Source organism: Jaculus jaculus, chromosome 2 (assembly GCF_020740685.1).
Source record: "Jaculus jaculus isolate mJacJac1 chromosome 2, mJacJac1.mat.Y.cur, whole genome shotgun sequence".
NCBI classification, from domain to species: Eukaryota; Metazoa; Chordata; class Mammalia; order Rodentia; family Dipodidae; genus Jaculus; species Jaculus jaculus.
Window position 1 is genome coordinate 2,647,849 of NC_059103.1, and position 18,690 is coordinate 2,666,538.

The 18,690-nt window shown below is 50.6% G+C and overlaps 1 protein-coding gene across 1 annotated transcript in view; it reads left to right on the forward strand.

Annotated features, from left to right (window-relative positions):
* Positions 1-18,690, forward strand: part of Sdk1 (sidekick cell adhesion molecule 1) — a 1,082,085-nt gene that overhangs the window by 940,436 nt on the left and 122,959 nt on the right. Inside the window, exon 28 of the mRNA XM_045142963.1 lies at positions 2,002-2,100. Within this exon, the coding sequence (XP_044998898.1) occupies positions 2,002-2,100 (99 nt within the window). The remainder of the gene's footprint in view (positions 1-2,001; positions 2,101-18,690) is intronic.

An 18,690-nucleotide genomic window follows, 5' to 3' on the forward strand; every position in this document is an offset into this window, starting at 1 on the left:
GTGAGCTTGGCCCCTTGTGTTTCTCCAGTATGGCCCAGGGAAGATGGACATTAACAGCGGAAGTGAAAAGTGGCTGTTGTTCCTTGGCCAAATGTATATAGCATGTTCCGGTTTATGCTTATGAAAGGAGAGTAAAGGCACTTTAGAAACTGTCCCTCAAGAATAGGGCCTTTATTACTACATCAGTTATTTTCACAGCGCTGTGACACAGTGGCTGAGCAAGGCAACTGAAGGGAGGAAGGCTCATAGCTCAAGGGGATCCGTCACAGTGGGAAGCTGAGAAGAAGCTGGTCACCTCGCATGCTGGGGCTCCGCTTGCTCTCTCCTTTCCAGTCAGTCCAGGACTCCAGCCCAGGGAATGATGCACGCCCCCACACTGTTAGGCTGAGTCTTCCAACCTCAACCAATCCAGTCTAGAAACATCCTTGCAGACAGGCCCAGAGGTCTGTCTCCTAGGTGATCCTTGATCCTGTCAACTTGACGGTCACCATTAACTCTCCCCGCTGCCATTGTTATTCCTAAAGCACACATCTCTGCTTCCCCCAGAGTCTTAACATAAGCATGCCTTCCCTCCTCTTTGCTTTGACATAATCCAAATGCTCAGCCCTGGGGACTGTTCAGGAGGTCGATGCGATGTAACACTCATGTCAGTTGATCCCCGCTTGTGAACCTGGGGCCTCTTTTGCTTTATTTATTTATTTATTTAAGAAAGAGAGAGAGAGAGAGAATGGGCAGGCAGGGCCTCCAGCCACTGCAAACAAACTCCAAATCCATGTGCCACCTTGTGCATCTGGCTTACGTGGGTCCTGGGGAACAGAACCAAGGTCCTTTGGCTTTGCAGGCAAACGCCTTAACGGCTAAGCAGTCTCTCCAGCCCTCTGGGGCCTCTTTGTAATAGGTATTTCACCCACACATAAGCATCATGACAAAATGTTCCAAACTCACCCTCCCAGAGTGGCCGTTCTCTACACCACGCTGTTCCCTGTATCACATGCTCCAAGTCCATCGCCGCTTACCTGGGAATCCATCCGTGATTAAGTCCAATAAGACGTTCTGACACTGCCCTGCACTAACTTGCCTATGCCTTTAAGCAGATACACTTTTGCCCGGTCTACGACCCTATTATTCAATCATTCCACAAGGCATAACTGCTTTTTGAATTATTGGGGCACTGAACCATACAGAGGAATTAAGGTATGCATCCATGAACATCCGCTCTGAATTTTCTAGAACAAAGAGGGGGAGATAAGGCATGCATAAGCCCAAGGAACATTAACTGTCAACATGTTTTAGCAGTAATCGTAGCCCCCACTTAGTATTGGAGGGGACTCGAGGCCAGCCTGTCAAACACCTACTCTGAGTGTGTCAAACCCAATGAAGCGGTAGTAGTTTGAATGAAGATTTCACCCACACCCACAGCAGTTTGGGAAGGAGAGCCTGGCTGGGGGAGATGTGTCACTGGGGGTTGGACGTTAAGGGTTTTGGCCCAGCTGCAAAGCCCCGTACGTAGACTACTGCCGCTCAGGCATGTGATCATGTGTGAGCGAGCTTCCCGTTCCCGCCACGCTGCCCCCACCATGACGAAGCTTCCCCTCGAAACTGTCGGCTGAGATAAGCCACTCCAGCCCCTCAGCTGCCTTTGGTCCCGTGTTTTATCCCCAAGACGCCCAGGTTAACTGCTAGGAAAGGAATCTGAGCCCGGACGAGTGACACTCCACAAAGTCATTGGTGACCCTTGGGCAAGCTTTGTGGCATGTGGCCCACACTCACGCTGCCAGCGGATGGGTTTATGAGCACCGATTTCTGGGTTCAAAGTGAGGTGTGCTTGCAATACCATTAGGGACTCACACTGAGTAAGAGAGGGAGGGCCCATAAGCCATTCGCTGAGGACGTGGGGGTGTCCCACAGCGGCATCACGGGGTGGGGGGACGGTCAGCACTGCCCTAGTCCGACATCCGAACCCCACGCAGCTCCCGTTGTCTCACTCCACTTTTCCTTCAGCCCCAGGCCCCCCGGTGCGGCTAGTGTTCCCTGAAGTGAGGCTCACAGCAGTTCGGATCGTGTGGCAACCCCCCGAGGAGCCCAACGGTGTGATTCTTGGTAAGGAGCGGCGGGGAGGAAAGGAGAGGAGTGACAAGATTTGCTTTCTTCTCCTGTTTGTATTAGACAGTGAGGAGGGTGGAAATAAAACACGAAGACAGCAACTAGGCATCCCTGGACGGAGAGAGACATCGCAGACTCCTCCGTTGTTTCCTGAATTGGGCACCGAGGGGGTTTTCATGGAACGAAATTTACATTTTATTAACCCAGAATGGCCTCTGCTTGTTTGCCGTTCCTGGCCATGCCATCCGTAATGGACGTCCCTCCACCCTGGGAGCATCCGTGTGTGCGTGGGAGGCAGCAGGCTATTTCTTCATAGACACACACGTCTGGGTCTTGGTCTCGGCTCCTTTCTCAGCATCTTTCTTCCTCTCACGACAGCCAGGATGAAGTGTCAACGTCAGGTGCCAAGGAATTTAAGCACACTTAACTTTCCAGTCAGAGAAGCATCTCTGATACATGATGGAGCCGAGGGGTGGGGGGAGCGTTGTTTTCCCCCCCCCCCGTTCCCTCAAAGCAGCAAGTTAAACTTTAAAATACCATAAATTCTTCTACTGACTTATCTTTCCTGGCACGTGTGTAAGTGGGTGTGCATGTTCATATGCGTGCAGGTGCACATGCATGTGTTCCCCAGTGCGTGTGTCTGTGTGTGCAGAGGTTGACACTGGGTGTTTCTTTGGTCACCCTGCACCGTGTTCTTTCAGACAGGGTCTCTTGCTGAACCTAGAGCTCAAGGAGTCAGAGACTAGATCACCAGTGAGCCCTAGGGACGCCGCAGCTCTGCCTCCCCAGCTCTGGGCTTACAGGCACTCACCGCCATGCTCAGCTTCTCCCTGGTGCCAGGGACCCACCCTCAAGACCTCCTGCCTGATGGCAAGCACTCTGGTCACTGAGCCATCTCCCGAGTCCTTATTTACCCTGTGCGAAGACAAACTGAAGAGTCCTTGTCACAAGCGCTGTCTGTGTGGTGAGAAACAGGAATGGATGAGAGCTGCCTGTCCTTAGAACACGCACGGCTCCCTTCAGGGAGATAATACAAGCGACAATACCACGTGATGGGTGACATGATGCACAGCCATAGTGTGTCCTGCAAGACACCCCTTGAATTAGTCTGGGTAGGTGGAAGGCCGCTTGTGAGCTGGGTCGGTGGGGGGGGGGGGGTTTGGATACGTGGTGCCGCAGCCAGGGAAGAAGGGAAGGAGCATATGCTTGTTGGTTTAGAGCAGAAGTCTTTGCCTGTGAGAGTGCAGGCAATCCAAGGCTGCAGCAAGTGAGGCTGGCTGGAACTTGGGTGAGGACCCTGTTGTGCCCTGGAGAGCGTGACCAGATACAGTTAAACATTTAGAGGCAAGGGCCCCTGGGTATGGCCACACTCCCAAGCCAGCACTCACAGATGACATCCACCTAACCCACACACTGAACCCATCAGCTGTTGTGGTAGGCGATTTCCAGCAAAATTAAACATCCAGACTTATGAACAGGAGATAAAAACCCAGGGCTTTCATCTGCTTTTTAATTTTTTTTTTCTCATGTGTGATGCATGCACGTGCTCATGCCTCTGACATACCCCACGTGCTCGCCTGCAGTGGCCGGTGTGGAACAGGTGTACATCTCTCTCACTCTTCCACGTGTTCGTATCCGAGCCGGCGTCTCTTACGGAGGCCCAAGCTTGCCCTTTTGCAGGCGCAAAACGGACATGGGTTCTGGAGGTTCAGGCGTGGGCAGTCTCGGACCCCCGTGCTCACGCAGGAATCACGCTTCACCACCGAGTCACCGCTCCAGCCCTTTAACCTGCTTTTGATCTTGTGAGTCTGGGATTGCATTTGACGAACGTGTTTGATGTCAGCAGAGAGGGGACAGAGAGAGGCACAGCTCCACATGGCCACTCGCAGTAGCCTGAGGAATTTCCTTAATATTTTAGGGGCCCTAACTCAAGCAAACTCAGGATTTGTAGCTTTGGTGCATGAAAGAATTTCAGTATTGGCCAGTATGAAGCAGAGTTGTAGTTTGTTGACGATATTTAAATGGGGTTTGTGAGTACAAAAGATAAGAGAGAGACACTCAGACGGGAAGTGGGACACGCCTAAGGGCATGGGTTCAGCTCTCAAGGGAGAGCTGCCGAAGGCACGACCCACCCGACTGAGGGGAGGCACTGCTCGGAGCAGTGAGGGTCTCGGCAGTGGCCATGTCTACCATTTTGGTGCTGCTAGAGTGACATCCCTAAATGGTGCCAAGAAATCTTTTTTTTTTTTTTCCCTTTCTTTCCCCTTTTCTCTATTTTTGAAAAGCAAGCTGATAGGGGAGGGTTAAAATCTGATAAAGTAGAAGAAACAAGAGCCGCTAGACTTGCGCAAAGGAGCTCAAAATGCGTCCTTTAACCGCACGGGGATTTCTGAAGAGATTCTTAGAAAATCGTAGGCTTGGGGTCTGGAGAGATGCCTTAGTGGTTAAGGCGCTTGCCTGCAAAGCCAAAGAACCTCAGTTTGATTTCCCCAGGACCCACGTAAGCCAGGTGCACAAGGGGCACATGTATCTGGGGTTTGTTTGCAATGGCTAGAGGCTCTGGTGCACCTATTCTCTCTCCCTCCCTCTCTCTCTCTCTCTCTCTCTCTCTCCCCTTCTCTCCCTCCCTCCCTCTCTGTCTTTCTCTCAAATAAACAAAAATAAAATATTTAAAGAACTTTCAAAAAAAGAAAATCATAGGCTTACAGCTGGGAAGGCTTACGCAGCTGTTAATTGTGCTGGATTTCTTTTTTTAATTTTAATTAATATTTTATTTGAGAGGAAAAGAGAGAGAAGGAGAAGGAGGGAGGAAGGGAAGGAAAGAGAATGTGGGTGTGCTAGGGCCTCTTGCCCCTGCAAACTCCAGGCATGTTTGCCATTTTGTACACTTGGCATTATGTGGGTATGGGGGAATTGAAGTGTGTGTGTATGTGAGAGAGAAAGAGAGAGAGAGAGAGGGAAAGAGAGAATTGGCACACCAGGACCTCCAGCCACTGCAATAGAACTCCTGACATGTGGACCACCTTCTGCCCATATGACCTTGCATGCTTGCATCACTTTGTGCATCTAACTTATGTGGGACCTGGAGAGTTGAACATGGGTCCTTAGGCTTCACAGTCAAGAGCCTTAATCTCTAAGTCACCTCTCCAATCCACCTCATTTTTAACTGTTTATTGACACCCTCTATACATATACACATAGTACCCTAATTGAATCCCTTTCTACCTCCCTCCTCTTCCTCCCTCCCCATACACCAACCACTGAACCTCCTCTTTCCAACTAGCCCACCTTCTATTTCGCTGTCATCATTTTGGTTTCTTGCCCTCATGTTATGCAGGCCTTGTATAGGTAGCATCAGCTGCTGTGAGGTCATGAATGTCAAGGCCACTCGTGTCTGGAAGACAATATTGTCAAGTACTCCTCCCCATCCTTTGGCTCTTGCGTTCTTGCCACCTCTTCTGCAGTGGTCCCTGGGCCTTAGAGGTTGTGATAAAGAGGCCTCACTTAGACACTGCACAGTCACTCTCATGTTCTGGAATTCTTGATTCTCAGCTGGGTAGAATCTTCAACTAGACTCCAACTCTGACATGAGGGTCTCCTTTTATTTTTTTTCTTATGTCCTCATAATTCTCCATCTTTCTATCTTGTCTCATTTCAGTTCATTTAGGAAATGGGGGGGGGTCTAGAGAGATGGCTTAGTGGGAAAGGCACTTGCCTGTGAAGCCTAAGGACCCAAGTTTGATTCCCCAGTACCCGCGTAAGCCAGATGCATAAGGGGTGCATGCATTTGGAGTTCGTTTGCAGTGGCTGGAGGCCCCAGTGTGCCCATTCTCTTGCTCCCTCCCACACACACCTCTTTCTCAGTGAAATAAATAAAATGTATTTTGTTGTTGTTATTGTTTCGAGGTAGGGTCTCACTCTAGCTGACCTGAGTTTCAGGCTGACCTGAAGTTCTACTATGTAGTCTCAGGGTGGCCTCAAACACACAGCAACCTTCTACCTCTGCCTCCCAAGTACTGGGATTAAATGCGGGTGCCACTACGCCCAGCAAATAAAATATTAAAAAAAAAATTGACAGCCGGGCATGGTGGCGCACACCTTTAATCCCAGCACTTGGGTGGCAGAGGTAGGAGGACCGCTGTGAGTTCAAGGCCAGCCTGGGACTACCAAGTGAATTCCAGGTCTCCTTGGGCTAGAGTGAGACTCTACCTCCAAAAATAAAAAATATATATATTGAAAAAGACATGTGGAAGGAAGCTCTCTGGGGAGTCATGGAAGGTGACACAGTCAGTTTTGCCTCGCAGGAGAGGTCAGGCCTGGAGCACCCCTGCGTCACCCATGCCAGAAGACTAGGGCCTGTGTTCCTCACGACCCTTCCTCTGTGGGATCCGTGCATACTGCCAAACGGACGTATTCGCAGCAATATTTGCCCAAGTTCAGTTTCTGAACCTGGTGATTGGGACCACGGATTCTTTCCTGCACACTGCTGGGTCCCAGAAGCCCCAGTTGAAGTGAGCGTCTGTGAGCCGCTCCAGCCAAGAGCGTTCAGTCCTGCATGAGGGAGGCGATCTATAGAGCGCGTGGCCAGGGAAGGAGCATGCCACACTCGGGTGGGGGCTTCCCTCTGCATGATGGCCGGCAGCAGCCTGCACGGATGCAGGGAGCTGGCGAGATGGCCCCATGGGTCAGCTCTTGCCGCGCAAGTATGAGCAGCTGAGTATGGATCGCCAACATGTCAAATGCCAGGCATGGTGGCACACACCTGTAATACTACCACTACAGAGGAGTAGACAGGTGGATCCCTAGGGCATCCCAGCTAGCTAATCTACCTGATTTGTAAACTCTAGGATTAACGTGAGACCCTATCTCAAAAACAAAACAAAACAAAAAATAAAAGCACAGGGCTAGGGAGCTGGCTCAGTGGGTGAAGGAAGCCCTTGCTGTTTCAGCATGAGGAGCTAATCTCAGAGCCCAGAAGCTACGTAAACCAGACTCTGGAGTTGGACTGTCATCCATGACTGAGTTCCGAATCCCAGCCTGCATCTGTTAGCTGAAGGAACTTAGGCACATGACTTGCGTTCCCCAGCCTCTGTTTCCCCATCTCTCACAGAGGAACATCTGTGCAGTGAGGCAGTCACACCATGCCTGCCTCACAGTCCGCACTCAGTCAACACCTGGTCACGGGCTGTCTGTGCCGTGTCTTCGGGCCGGAGGCCCTCTGGGCCCTGGGACCTCCTTCACCTGCTGGCTTCCCCTTCTCCTTCATTCTGCTTTCTGGAGCCAGGAGCTCGTGCTGACCAAGAGAGAGATAAGGCCTGGAAAGACAGCTAGGGTTATGAAATAATCTCACATATGTGGAAGTTTGAGTTTTTGATATGGACTCCCTAGGGTTCACCTTTAAAAAAATCATAAAAATTCAGATAAGTGGGTTGAAGAGATGGCTTTACAGTTAAGGCACATGTCTGTGAAGCCTAAGGACTCAGGTTCAATTCTCCAGGTCCCACGTAAGCCAGATGCACATGGTGTTCGCCTGCATCTGGAGTTCATTTGCAGTGGCTGGAGGCCCAGGCACACCCATTCTCTCTCTCTCTTTCTCTCTCTCCCCCCTTTTTCTCCCTCTCTCTGTCTCTAATAAATAAATAAGTAAAAATAAATCTTCAAAAAAATTTAAAAATTCAGATAAGAAGTGAGTAATCCAAAAAAAAAACAAAACAAAACAAAAAAAACTTATATCCGGGCATGGTGGCGCACGCCTTTAATCCCAGCACTCAGGAGACAGAGGTAGGAGGATTGCTGTGAGTTCGAGGCCGCCCTGAGACTCCATAGTGAACTTCAGGTCATGCTGGGCCAGAGTGAGACCCTACCTAGAAAAAAAACAAACAAAAAAGTGAATATTTAAAAACTTTGGGGGCTAGAGAGATGGCTCAGTCGGTAAAGTAATTGCCTTGCAAACGTGAAGACCCAAGCGTGATTCCCAACGCCCACATAAAGTGCCGGGCATGGTGGTGCACACTTGTAACGCCAGAACTGGGGAGGTAGGAACTGCAAGATCCTTGGGCCTCTAGTGAGAGCTACCAGCTAATAAGAGACCTTATCTCAAGAAAGGTGGACAGTGTTCCTGAGGGTGACCCTGACATCCTCTGGCCTCCAAAGACATGCGCATGCACCCACACACACACCCAAACATGCATACATACACACCTACGCAAGAAAGAAAATGCTCCAATCAGCAAAGCCCTGGCAAAAGTAGTGTTAAACCAGATGGCAGTTAGTGCCATTGGTAACACCAGAAATCTGGTTTTTGAGGCTCTTTGCTTTAATGACATTTGACTGCAGCAGATGTTGCCTAGGCAAACTGCTGTTTATATGTGTCATAGCCAGCACACCAAGTTGAGATGCTATTGGAAACATGGAGAAGTGGTTTCTAAAGATTGGGGTTACTTGTTGGGTAGGTAGGAAACCATCTGTTGGCATGACTCACCTTGAATGGATATGCTCAACCTGGCAGCCAGCGGGGCCGTCTGAGTGTTTAGACATTTCCATAGCCCACGCAGTCATCATCTGTATCCAAACATGCTCTTGCATTTCCAAAAGAGATTAGCAGCTCAAAACACTGGCGGGCGCCTGGTTGGGAAGACACTTGCTTTTATTTGGGTGAATATTTCACTATGAAGAGCTCTGAGCATTTAGAACCTTCCTTGGGGCAGGGAGGGGGGGAGAATGCACAGAGCCACATGAGTTCGTCACCCACCACCACCACCACCCCCACCTGGCAGGCTTCTCTGTGCACTCTTGAATGCCATTAGGCTAGGCTGACCTCCAAATCTGTGCAGCTACCCGAGCCAGACACCTCCAATCCCACCCCTGCCCCTGTGCATCCAGAGGGCTTCCTGCTTAGCCAGGGGCTAACCCTTGCCCTGTGTGCATTACCGAGGGTGTACGAGAACCCATGCTGGGAAGCCGGAGCCCACGTGATCAGGCTGCTGTAGTAACCTTGCTGTTGCTGGGACAAAACGCCCAACCAAAAAGCAGCTTATGTGAGGAAGGAATCTATCTTGGCTTCCAGTCTCAAGGGGAAGGTTCATCACGGCAGGGAAAAGCATGGCAGAGCAGAGGGTGGGCATCACCTCTGCCACAGCAGCTGGCAGGAAGCAGCAAGAGTGAGTATCACTCTGGCAAGGGAGAAGCTGGTCTATGATGACTTGACTCCTTGCGCTCCTCCAGAAACACCCCTTCTCCAGCAAGGCCCCACCTTCCAAATTGCCAACATCTAGGAGTCAGCATTCCAAACGCACAAGGCTATGAGGGATGCTTCATTCAAACCGCGATATAGTGGATGTCTGCAGATTCACCATTGGTCTCACTCCCAGCCCCTAAGGAGTTAAACTGTAAACAAGTAGCCACATGCCATCTGCCATGTTTGTGAGCCTCCCGGGACCCTTCAACCTTTCAAGGACTCTGGTGGTGAGTCACAGGCTTCCAGCAGTGAGCAGGGCTCCAGCAGCTTGTCCCTGCGACTGACCCCCCTGGCCTTGCCCCAGGAGCCTGAGCGTGGAGGCAACTCTCACGCCACCATGAGATGCCTTTGCCTGTCAGTCATTAGCAAGTCTGTACAAAAAAAAAAAAAAAAAAAAAAAGGTTCGCAGCCACTTTGAATATCGTGATAAAACCCCAGGCTTCAAGGGGCTGGGAAACACACAAGGCTTGCAGTGTCTTCTTTGTGCCTCTCTGTCTCTCTCCCTCTCTCTCTCTGGACTCTGATTTCCTAGTCGTGCGATGCCCCCTCCACCTTCTGGGGAGTGCAGAAACAAACGGCAGGCTTCTCACTCCACGTTTTAATCTTTGCTTTGGATCGATGTCCCTCATGCTTAGCCTTGCTCCTGTGAATGCCTGTATTATCATAATTCACCCACAGCCTTAAAAACAGGGCTTCTCCAGGACATTCTACTCCTCCTCTCGATTCAGCTTATCCATTCTTTGCAAATACACAGCGCAGCCTCCTGACCTCGCCTTGCTGAAATCCAGCCCGCTAATGTTTCTGATCTGGCTGTGCCCATAATTACATAAGCAGCATTGTCGGCAGAGACACTCTCCGCTCCGAGCACCATCTATCATTATTTTCTAAAAAAAAATGCAAGAACTATTCTGCGGCTGCCTCTTTTGCCATAAACACGCAGAAAAAGACTGCCATTGTCCAGTAAATGAGTCTCTCCAGCACGTCAGGGTGAGATGCCAGTATTAATCTTCATGTTCAGGTGACCAGGGTGCAGGGACTACTAATGACATCACCTTTATTTAAGGAGAAATAGTAGGAAGGCACAAATATAACCCCGAGGCTGAGGAATTTTCTTGCAGTGGCTCAGTGTGAAAACTGGATCAGAGGTAGAAAATAATAACCTGTATTTCCTGCAATTAGGAACAAATGGCATCATGTCTTGCAATTTCCGTGCATTATGGTAATGATTGTCACCAGGACTACACCAGGTAGATATCACCCTTTCTGTTCCAGAGGCAGAACCAGAGGTCAAGAGTCAAGGGCAAGGGATAGGAAGATGGCTTAGCGGCTTAAGGTGCTTGCTTGCAAGCCTACTGACCAAAGTTTGATTCCCCAGAACCCACATAAAGTGGCACCCCAGTCTATAATCCCACCCTATGTATGGCAACGGGGCCATAGCCAGGAGAATCCACAAGCTTGGGAGCAGCTAGACTGGCCTCCTCAGTGGCAAAAACAACAAGGGAGACCCTGTCTCAAAATGGAGAGGGCCAGCCAAGTATGGTGGCACACGCCTTTAATCCCAGCACTCAGGAGGTAGGAGGATCACTGTGAGTTCAAGGCCACCCTGAGACTACATAGTAAGTTCCAGGTTGGCCTGGACTAGCGTTAAACCCTACCTCAAACAAACAAACAAAAAAAAAAAAAAAACCAGAGGCAAACAAACAAACAAAACGGAAAGGACCCACAACCTCCACACACCCATTATGGTGCACACGTCCACACACGCACGCACAAAAAAAAGAAAACAAAAATCCTAAAATAAAAAAAAAAAAGTCAAGGGCAGCCCTGTAGCAAACATCTTCTTCCACACAAGGAAGGACTGTGTGACATACTGCATCCACGGGGATTGCTCCAAATCCTGTAGACACCAAAATCTGCAGAGACTTAGGTAAAACTGTAGGTAAAATGATGTAGAGTCTGTGCGCATGCAACCCACGCGTAGCCTCCTGTATGTTTAAGTCATCTCTACGTGACCTGTAACACCCAGTGGACTGCACGCGGCTTTGTAAGCAGCGGCTACGCCATACTGCTGGGCGTCACAACAAGGAAAGCTGTCTGTTGCCCGTGCTCAGCACTAACGCGAGTTTCTGTAGTACATAGTCGGGCTTTATGACCCTGCATTGGTTGAGTCTGAGGAGGCTGAACTCACAGCTACAAGGAAAGGGCTGGCGCTGGATTGATCTCTTGTTCAGATGGGACAGAATGCTTTTGGAGCGCTGTGTAGACTGAGCAATGAAAAATCCATATTTGGAGTAACAGTTAAGTTTCGTTTAAAATTTATGTGTATGGGAAAATGAGTATCCCGGGTACTCCTATGCACCGCAACCACTGTTTCTGGACCCTCACGGATTCCAAAGTCTGCAGGCACCCATGTCTCTCTGATGAACCGGTACAGTATTTGCATATAAACCTTGCACAGCTGCCTGCTTCCCAGGACAGACTCCCCGGATGCTAGAGGTCATCCTAGTGCTCCCGCCCACTGCAGGGCTTCCTGGGCTGTCAGGATTGGTCCAGATAGTAACCATGCCCACCCCGCCCCCGGTTTCCATCGTGAGAGCAACACTGAAGCTTTCTCGGCCATCTCCACCAGGCGGCGCTACACCCCAGGGTGGCAGCTGCGCTGAGGCCACACTTCCCTTCTTGTCCTTCCACGCTCATTTCTCTTCTCCCCTGGAGTTGTTTTCCTCAGTAAACGTTTCGCACTCCAACCCCTGTTACCAGGCCTTCCCAGGACACACACCGCAGGAAGTTTGAGTTTTATTGGTTTCTTGGATTGCTTTTATAAAAAGGAAACAAAGCAACAATGTAAGTTTCCTTTAAAGACAAGCCGAGGAGGGGGAGAGGGGCTGCATGAGCATGAGGACCGGAGTTCAGATCTCCAGGAATCATGTAAAATGCCAGGCATCGTGGCACGGGCCTGTGATCCCGGAACTGGGCAGGTGGAGACAAAGAGGGTCCCTGGGGTTTGCTGGTCAGCTAATGTGGCCTAATTGTGAGCTCCAGGCCAGTGAGGGACCCCGTTGAAACAAGGTGCGCAGTAGCTGAGGGAAGACACCTGAGGCCGCCCTCTGACCTCCACACACAGTGCATAAACATACACACACGCCCGACTCGTACACACACATGAGCACACATACACACATACTACATCAATAAAATAAACATCAAGGCCCCACCCCACCCCACCCGAGAGTGATGGGCTGAGGCGCTGAGGATCAGAGCCACAGCAAAGGTCTCTGCCCACTAGTCTGGGCTGTGGCAGAATGGCATGGAAAGTGCACGTGAGGGCAAGCCAGGCCACTGAGTAGAGGGACTGTGTACACACGCCGTCCCAAGAATAGATTCAGTATCACGCGGCAGCCAGCTTCACACAAGAGCCTCAGGCCAGGGCTGGACCAGTGGGACATCAGAGCATCCCTTGTCTCTTTGTCCCCCAAAGCTTTACCCTCTTGTGCTCTGGCTGGTACAAGAGCAGAGGGGCCCCGGGCTGCGGCCCGAGTATACACTGCCTGCTCCTGACCTTGGACCACCTTGACCCACCCTTTCCCCACAGCGCCACCCTGAGGTTCTGTCATATGGTCCCAGTTACTTGGGCTACTTTGTGCACCACACTGCACACCCTGCTTCCCCCACCACCACCACCACAGCAGTGAACTCGCCATCTCTAGACCTCTGAAGCTTCTCCCACAGTCCACGGTGACCTTCAACTTTTATGTCAGTGGATGACCGTCTCCACACTGTGCTCTGCTTTGTCTCCTTGTCTTTGCTTGTCAGAACCCTCAGTGGAGCACAGGAAGGAGGGCTGAGTGGTTAAGGCGCTTGCCTGGGAAGCCTAACAACTCCCACGCTCCACAATCCAGGTCCCACGTAAGCCAGGCACGCAAGGAGATGCGAGCGCACAAGGCCGCACTTGCATCTGGAGTTCGATTGCAGTGGTTGAGGCTCTCCAGTTCTTTCTCTCTCTTTCCTTTCTCTCCCTCTTGTTCTTTCCCTCGTAAAGGTGTGTGCTACCACACCCAGAAAAAAACCAATAAAGAACAAGAAGGAGCTAAGGAAAGCAGTGGGGTGGTTTCTAAGACGTACAGGGCTATAACACCAGGGGACCCTGGCCTGTAATGCACACAGAGGCAGCCAACTCCTTCTTCTCTCCCAAGCAGCCAGAGAACTCGCTCATTTGCCCATGGACTGCTACAGGTCTAGATTTCTATATGCAGAGTGGCTGATATGCTGAGGCTCCAGGATGTACAGGGGATGTTTTCATGGTTAGCTGTGAGAGCAGAGTGGGGTAAGCACTGGATAGGTGGATAAAGCACTGGGCTAGGTTGGAACTCAGTTCACTGACTCCCTGCTGTATGATCAGGGGACCCCTGAGATATAAGGATTCCACACAGGACACAAGCCTGGAAGAGATGGTTCAACCACTGAAGTGTTTGCCTTACAAGCATGAGTTCAGTCTCCAGAACCCGTGTCAAAATGCTGGCATGGGGCTGGAGAGATGGCTTAGCAGTTAAGGCACCTGCCTGCAAAGCCTAAGGACTCATGTTCAACCCTCCACATTCCACATAAGCCAGACATACAAAAGGTGAGGTAAGTGCAAGCTCACACATGCCCACTAGGTGGCGCAAGCGTGTGGAGTTTGATCGCAATGGCTGAGGCCCTGGCGCTCCAATTCTTTCTCTCTCTCTCTCAAAAGAAAGAAAGCAGATCCTGCTTAATCTCCTGACCCAGTGATTCAGAAAGGTTTGCTTCAGCAGACGTAAGGTGCAATAAAACAGTAAAGAGATGAAAGGAAGTGGAATTTTTTTTTTTTTATTTGGGTGGGGGAGAGGGAAAATTGGCGTGCCAGGGCCTCAGCCACTTCAATCAAACTCCATATGCTTGCGCCACCTAGTGGGTATGTGCAACCTTGCGCTTGCCTCACCTTTGTGTGTAGAGCTAAAGTGGGATCTGGAGAGTGGAACATGGGTCCTTAGTCTTAACCGCTAAGCCATGTCTCCAGCCCGGGAAGTGGAATGTTTGACAAGGGTTGTGATTACACCCAACTCAGAGGACCTGACGCTGGTTTGGGGGCACTGCATCCCAGGCTACGTTGGAGGCCATGAGGATGCCTGGGAGGCAGAGGGCCTGGTGTTGGCTGTGTTAGAAGCTAGGGGCATGCCTGCAAGACCTCAGGATAGCAGGTCACACCAGGCCTCTGGTGCTGTGGAGGGTCTGAGGAGTGAAAGCCATTAGGTCGGCTAATTACTTTTGTTGCCTCAGGCTTTGCAATGCTTTGGGGAAGAAGCTGATGGTCTTACCATGCAAAACCAGTGAGGAGATCCTGCTGAGACCTCCTAATGCAGAGAAAGGGCACAAGCCCCAGACTGACAGGCTTCTGGAGAGATTCATGGCTTTATCCCCAGGAATGGCACTTGCCTGGCCTCATTCACATCAGTTGCACAGCATTCTGTTTTCTGTTCCTATTTTTCTCTGAGACAGTCTCGTTATACAGCTCAGGCTGTACTGGAACCCACAGTCTTCCATGCGCAGCCCCCCGAGTGCTGGGATTAGAGGCATGAGCCACCCCACTCAGCTCTACTAGAGTGATTTGAAAGCATGACTCCAAATATCTTTGACTGTTCCAGTTATGGACTGAGAGGGAGTATCTGCCCCCCAGTTTTCAGTTTCCTTTTCTTTCTTAAAAAATATTTTGGGGGGCTGGAGAGATGGCTTAGCAGTTAAGGTGTTTGTCTGCAGAGCCAAAGGACCCAGGTTTGATTCCCCAGGACCCACGTTAGCCAGATGCACAAGGGGGCGTACATGTCTGGAGTTCGTTTGCAGTGGTTAGAGGCTCTGGTGCCACCATTCTCTCTCTCTCTCTCTCTCTCTCTCTCTCTCTCTCTCTCTCTCTCTCTCTCCCTCCCTCCCTCCCTCCCTCCTTCCCTTCCTCTCTCCCTCCCTCTTTTTCTGCCAAATAAATAAAAATAATTTTTTTAAAAAATATATTTATTTATTTACAAAAGAGAGAAGGAAGGAAACAGAGAGAGAGAGTCAGAAAATGGGCACATCAGGGCCTCTATGCACTGCAAATGAATTATAGACACATGTGCCACCTTGTGCATCTGGTTTTTGTGGGTCTCAGGGAATCACACCTGGGTCCTTTAGGCTTTGTAGGCAAGCACGTTAACTGTTGAGCCATCTCTGTAGCCCACTTTGCTTTCTTTTTCTAAATCTTTTTAGACTGGGTCTCATTATATAGCTCAGGCTGGCATCAAACTCAAAATTCTCCCACCTTAGCCTCCCAAATGTTAGGGTTAGAGGCCATGCACCACCTCCCACGTTCTTAGTGTGTGTGTGTGTGTGTGTAGGGGTGCACATGCATGTGGAAGCCAGAGGACAAACTTATTGTCATCCACTCCTCTTTTTATTTTTTTGGTGTTTTGAGAGTGTCTCATGGACTTAGAACTCACTAAGTAGGCTAAACTAGCTGACCAGCGAGAGCTAGTATCCATCTGTCTCTGCCTCCCCAGCAGTCATCAGAGACTGACTTTGCTCCGGTGGTTAGATGGAAGTTCTGGTCATTTCGTCCCTAGCTGACACCTGGTCGTTCATGTGGTCAGCTTCAGTCTTCCATCAGAACCATAATTCTGTGTGGACAGAACTTCCCTAGAGAGCTGCTGCTGTGTCCCCAGCTCCCATCTTCCCTGCACCACTTTTACCTCTGATGATCACAGACATGACTCTGTGCCTGCGGCCTCTGACTGAGCCACCCAGTGCAAGTGATCCGGTGTTAGTTACATTTCTCTAACAGGTGACCAAATTACGTGACACAGACAGCAGAGGGGAGGAAAGACTTATTTTGGCTCATAGTTCCAGAGGGCTCAGTCGTGGCAGGGAGGACATGGAGGTGCAGCTCTGTTCGCACCATGGTGGCCAGGAAGTACAGAGTGAGACAGGAAGTGATGCCTAAGACCCACCTTCTAATGACCTACTTCCTCCAGCCAGATCCCAACTCCTAAAGTTTCTACAGACTACCAAAATGGTGTCACTATCTGTGGACCAAGCATTCCAGGAGCTTCTAGAAGACATTTCAAATTTAAACCACAACAGCTCCAAATCCCAGCAACTTGGAAAGGTGACCTAACTTGTGAAAGTGGAGCTTGACCATAATGAGATTAGAGGACCGTGAAAACGCTCATTTCCATCCCTCACGGCAATAGGCCAGTTTCAAAACATACAATTTGGAGCTTAAAAACCAGATAATGGACACTACGGAATGTATTTAAATGAATAAAGGCAAATAGTAGAAGCAATTGTGGGACAGAAAAGACAAGGGTAGCTCGGTGGGGGAGCTTGATAATTTCATCCTCATGCCCAGTGAGGGGCTGTCGGAGGCTGTCTGAAGAACCTTGCGTGTGGCTCGAACTAAAAGAAGGAAAAGCAGATGATCGATGGGGAGAACTCACTCGGTACCAAGCAAATAACGCTCCTGCCCAGCGCTGCCAACGGAGACTGCGGAGAAAAGCGGATGTCCAGGGTGCGGCAGTTTGAAGGAAAGGACAGGATCTTCCCAGTCGCCCCGCTTCTCTACTCTCAGATTGTCACTGGAAGATCTCCAGAAGCCTGTAGTGATGCTCCCACAGGAGGGTGGCTCTGGGAGGCACAGGGTCAGAGGCAGGGAGACTCATTCTACACTGCTTATGTTGTTGCACTTTCACAGTGGTTTTGAGCCATAGGCATAAAATACAATTTAAGCAGAAAGAACACATTTAATATACATTCAATGCCTTTTCATTTGATGTAATTTACTTAAATATTTACTTATTTGGGTACTACAGAATGAACCACAAGCTAAATAAGTGCTCTACCACTGAGCCACGTCCCCAGCCTCTCACTGGGGAGATCTACACAGGAGCTCTACCACTCAGCCACTCCCCCAGCCCCTCACTGGGGGATTCTAGGCAGGAGCTCTACCACTGAGCCACACCCCCAGCCCCTCACTGGGGATTCTAGGCAGGAGCTCTACCACTGAGCCACACCCCCAGCCCCTCACTGGGGATTCTAGGCAGGAGCTCTACCACTGAGCCACACCCCCAGCCCTTCACTGGGGGATTCTAGGCAGGAGCTCTACCACTGAGCCACGCCCCCAGCCCCTCACTGGGGGATTCTAGGCAGGAGCTCTACCACTGAGCCACACCACAGCTGCTCACTGGGGGATTCTAGGCAGATGCTCTACCACTGAGCCACACCCCCAGCCCTTCACTGGGGGATTCTAGGCAGGAGCTCTACCACTGAGCCACGCCCCCAGCCCCTCACTGGGGGATTCTAGGCAGGAGCTCTACCACTGAGCCACGCCCCAGCCCCTCACTGGGGTATTCTAGGCAGGAGCTCTACTACCAAGCTCCCAGCCCCTTTCTGGCAGGCTCTAGGCAAGTGTTCTACCACTGGGATATAACCCCAGCCCATTTTGTATTTCCTTTATTTTGGCAGAGGGTTTCACTAAGTTGCCCAGGCTGGTCGTAAAATATCCAGTCTCCTGCTTTATCCTCCAGCGTAGCTGGGATTACCACCAGACAAAGCGTAATGCCTTTTTCAGAAGGCAACTTAAATCTAGACATTTTCCAGACATATACTGATCCGATCCCATGACCAGAGATGGTGCTCCCAGCTAGAGGATGTTAAGATGAGGTCCTTCTCCTGGGTCTCTAAGGAAGCCAGAAATTGTTAAAAGATGCATGCTTCCAGGGGGGACCTTGCTTAAAAGCATCTGCCCTGCACTGGGCTCACAGGGAGCGTTTACTGAATGCCACTCATTCGATGTGGTCTGAAAACTTTGGGTGCTATTCCTACACTGCAGCTGTGCTGAGGAAGTTAAGCATCTGCCCAGGCTCCGCGGGGGCAGGGCCAGGAACCCAAGCATATGTACCCACGGCAGCTTCTGCCAGAACTGTGCCAGTGGAGGTGGCTGGTAGGAGCAGGGGACCTCGTGAGAAAAAAGCCCCACAAAAAGTAACCGTGGCCTTGACAGAGAGGCCCCCCAGAACTCCCTGTGGGAAGGGATAGCCAAGGAAATGTCATCGGCCCATTTCAGAGGTCAAGGTCAGTTAGTGTTACCTCTGGAGTCAGGCGAAATTGAGAAGCGGCCGTGCAGGGAGCACTGTGCCGGCACCCAGTGAGCCCCAGCAGCCTGAGAAGTGGGCTGCTGTGACGGCTAACATTGAAAGGAAGGATCTAGAATCACTGTGGAAACAAATCTCTGGGCAAGTCTGTGAGGTTGGTGGAGGTGGGAAGACCCACCCTGCATGCGGGAGTCACTCTCCCACAGACTGCAT